At 36.4% G+C, this 3,829-nt stretch overlaps 1 protein-coding gene across 1 annotated transcript; it reads left to right on the forward strand.

Moving 5' to 3' along the window:
* Positions 1-1,950: 1,950 nt before the first annotated feature.
* On the forward strand, positions 1,951-3,829 carry LOC134815611 (beta-1,4 N-acetylgalactosaminyltransferase 2-like). The gene is made up of 2 exons (XM_063824161.1): positions 1,951-3,182; positions 3,358-3,829. Exons 1-2 carry the CDS (start codon positions 2,023-2,025, stop codon positions 3,488-3,490), a joined length of 1,293 nt encoding a protein of 430 aa, XP_063680231.1. The 5' UTR covers positions 1,951-2,022; the 3' UTR covers positions 3,491-3,829.

The raw sequence follows: 3,829 nt of genomic DNA on the forward strand, positions 1-3,829 counted from the left end.
CATATCTCTGTCATCTGAGAAGCTACAGTTCTAATTTTTTCAGGACAAACGTAATTCGAATGGCCAAACACAATTCAATAAAATTTAGCTCGATTCGACTATCAAAACTATCAAATGAATGCAAAAATGAATCTCATTTGAAAAAAATGAACTCTAATATTTATCGATTTGACAAATTCCTCGAACCAGCGGTGGTAGTAAGTCATACCAGAAAGAATTATTTCAATTGGGCACTCAGTGACTGAGCTATTAAGGCCAACGTATGCCCACTGACTTTTGGCCCACCCTGTATATATGGGGGAATAGCTTAACTGGACACTTTCAATTTCAATTTGGAAACTTTCAAAGTTTGTGTTCCAAACACATAGTAGAACTAGAGAAAATTGATAGTGCGTGGTGAAACTGTTGCGAAATTCGTGTTTGCCATTGGAACCCCCCAATCTTTATTGTTGTAGCGGTTTATTTTGTACTCATGGGAATATGTGATGATATGTATGATGATACACATAACTATAAGCAAGCTTTTTCGTTAACAAAAGCGAGGCATGTACTCATATAGATTGTAATCTTATTGTTATTGTCTAAGTTTGTCTTAGCTGCACTAGTAATGAATTAATAATTCTACATTTTACAGCGTACTTACTGACTTAATTTATCAGTTGATTGATCGGCATTAATTATTAGTGTTAATGTTGTTAATAATGATTTTTCCTTTCTATTCGCTTGTTTGCTTTATCAAAATTTCAGATCAATTAAGTTTTCTCATGATCAATTATATATAATATCATATTATCACAATATGATAAATCAAACGTCACTGAATAAGACTGGAGTCACCGCACTTTGTAGTTGGAAAATGGAACTTACACCAAGATGACAAATAGTTTCAATGATCTGATATAAATGAGCTTATACTCTAGTTTACCTGTTACCATACCTAACGACCATATCCCATTACTCCCCGGCCATGCGGTTAGTTTAAAAACATCTAGAAGTCTTTTACATTTTTATATATAAAAAGTATATATAAAAGTTAGTAAAATTGGGCCAGTGCACCGGTGCAGGCATGGCCAAAATCAGTTTGGCCAATAAATCCATCATAAGGCATTTTTGGCATAGATTGTTGCATAAGTTGTATATGATTGTGGCCATTGCGGTTAATTTAAGCCTTCTCAAAAGTTTCTGCAATGTTCAGAAGCTAAAATTACTATATATGAATATAACATGTAAATGGGCGGGGCCAAAAGGGAGATTTTTCCAATCTGAAGTTTTGGGTTCGGATTTTGTTGTTTATAAACAGTAAACACCTTGAGGGTCTCAAAAAATGCCAAGCCTTCTACTATGAAATGCAGGTCGATGTGCATAAATGAGGACATTATAAGTGGTTAATCATTGACTCTGGTCTCTGAGGGTCATCAAATGGCCAAGAAAATATCAACTTTATTTGGTTGCGTGTTATCTTAAATCAGATTCTATTTTTAGGTGGCAAAAGATATGGGTCTCGTTCGCAAAATCAAGTCAACATTAACTCGATGGCTGCAGCTAATCAAATTAGTCCTCGTGGTTTTGATGATCAATTTTTTCTTTTACAATTTGAGGAGTGGGATAGTATACGATCCTGCATTCCTAGAAAATTCAACTAAAGAAAACGAGCTAATGGTTTCTTTTCCAGTAAAACTAAGGGCAAACTCCAAAAATATCAGTATTCATACCAATATTGGTGGTTACATATTCCACAACCACCGATTAAGATTATGGTATGAAGGTAGATGTATAGACTCTAGTGACGGAGAAAAGTTGACAGTACAGTTCTGTGATCCTGATTTACAGCAGGTGAGACTTAGTGACAACTTATGTTTCTTCCACTGCAGAAGATAATACTAATTGAGTATTTTTGGGAATTAATCAAAAACATTTAAAGTTGAATTACTAACCATATTGCCACCATAACTAAAATAAATATGAATGAAGGTAAATGTTTGTCATCATTAATAAATATACCCTCAGGCGTTCAGTCTAACGATGGATAATCGTCTGATATACGAGAGAACTGGAAGATGTGTCAACTACAAAAGCCATGACACTGCCAAATTTCTGGAACTGGTAGATTGCTCTGATGTCACAGAAAGGTTCTTTACAGAAAACACAGATGGAATGTTTTACATACAGCGTATCGTGAAAAATGAAGAGTTGTGCATCACACCAATGTCAGAGAGGAACGATATGAACGTTACAACAAGTCCTTGTCTGGAGGATCCTGTTGGATTAACACGTTGTGATAAGCATGCTTCCAGAATGCTACTGATGGAGGAGGGTTTTTTTCAAGAAGACAGACAATTGTTAAAGATGGCTGTTGTACCTCCAAATAGTTCATGTGACTTTAAAGCGTGTGGGTTCAACAAAAGAGAGCCGGTGAAACTCCTGCCACCTGGCCAGGTGGGAAGATGTACAAAGCTGTGGGAATGTGTGACACTTGCAGTAAAAACAACCCGAAGACCACATCTTATATTGCGTCTAGCTGAATCAGTGAGAGAAAGTCTGGGATTCGATCTTCCGATAGTTGCATACGACGACGGACCAAACGATTACCCTGATGAAATAAATCAGCAAATTGCAGAGTATCCCTTATTACAGTACGTAGTGAGTAAAAATGAAGATCTCGGTATAGCTCGAGGGAGGAATCTGGCTGTTATGCAGGTCAAGACTAAGTACTTCTTCCTTAATGATGATGATATCATGTTCAATGAATACACAAAACTCGATAAACTTGTTGAAATTCTGGACACTACCGATGTCACTGTGGCCTCAGCTGCTTACGATGTAGGGATTAACTTTACTGCATACCTTGGATTTGGATATTTTAACAAAAACAAGGCAATCCGTAAACTAGGAATTTACCATTCTGCTTGCACACTTGTCAACCAAACAATTCCAAACCATCCAAGTTGTGTCAGATGCGATATTACTTCGAACGCATTTCTGGCACGAACCAAAGAGATATTGGATATAGGAGGATGGGATCCAGAGCTAATGATAGCGGAACACAAGGATATATTTATTAGACTGAAGGCAGCTGGCATGAAAGTTGCACTTTGCCCGGATGTGAAAGTAAAGCACGCTCGTCCGTCAAGTAAAGCTAAAGGCGTGGACTACAAAGAAAAAAGGCATAGAGGAGGAGGAAGGTTCGATAAGTATGATTTAAAAAATATGATTCAAAAAATAAAGAAGTCCCTAAATGTGACCAACAATGAATTATAACTTAATGTTTAAATTGTAACAGGTAAGATGACAGTTTTTCATGAGTACTTGATAATAAAAGTAGCATTGAAACAGAGGTATTAACTGTACTAAATTCAGGTTTAAAGCTCTAATGAACAACAGATGGAACATTCAGAACCTATTCGATAGAACGGCAAGCCATAACTTGGTGATTAACAACGATACAAGAGAGATAACATACATACAGGAGAGGGATCGTGAATCATGTTAATGGTTTTATAATCATCAGACAGTTACCACTTTAAACATTGTCAAACAGAATTTGTATCTTCGAGACTTTAGTAGTCCGGCTGATAACTTTGGCATTAAAAAAGGTCGCCAACTCTTTTGGAATATAAACTCTTTCAGGATAGAATGGTTTTAACTAAAATTCCTACCCTCTCCAGAATAGAGCAGGGATTACCTGCTGATAGTTGTTGCTCTAGGGTAAAATAAGAGCTGTTCTCTGTTCGGGATACCTGAAGGGCCAATTATAAATTTTTGGCCTATTTCAATATTTCCCTTTTCAATCATCGTGTTCTTTCTTATATGAATATCATTGTATCGTATA

Source organism: Bolinopsis microptera, chromosome 5 (assembly GCF_026151205.1).
Source record: "Bolinopsis microptera isolate Bmic1 chromosome 5, MBARI_Bmic_1.0, whole genome shotgun sequence".
NCBI lineage: Eukaryota > Metazoa > Ctenophora > Tentaculata > Lobata > Bolinopsidae > Bolinopsis > Bolinopsis microptera.

What these genes read in the sequence shown, in the direction of transcription:
- LOC134815611 (XM_063824161.1), top strand. Translation starts at nt 2,023, where the DNA reads ATGGATAATCGTCTGATATACGAGAGAACTGGAAGATGTGTCAACTAC. An exon ending in AGGCATAGAGGAGGAGGAAG is followed by an intron (nt 3,183 to 3,357) that starts GTTCGATAAGTA and finishes TACTAAATTCAG; the next exon opens with GTTTAAAGCTCTAATGAACA.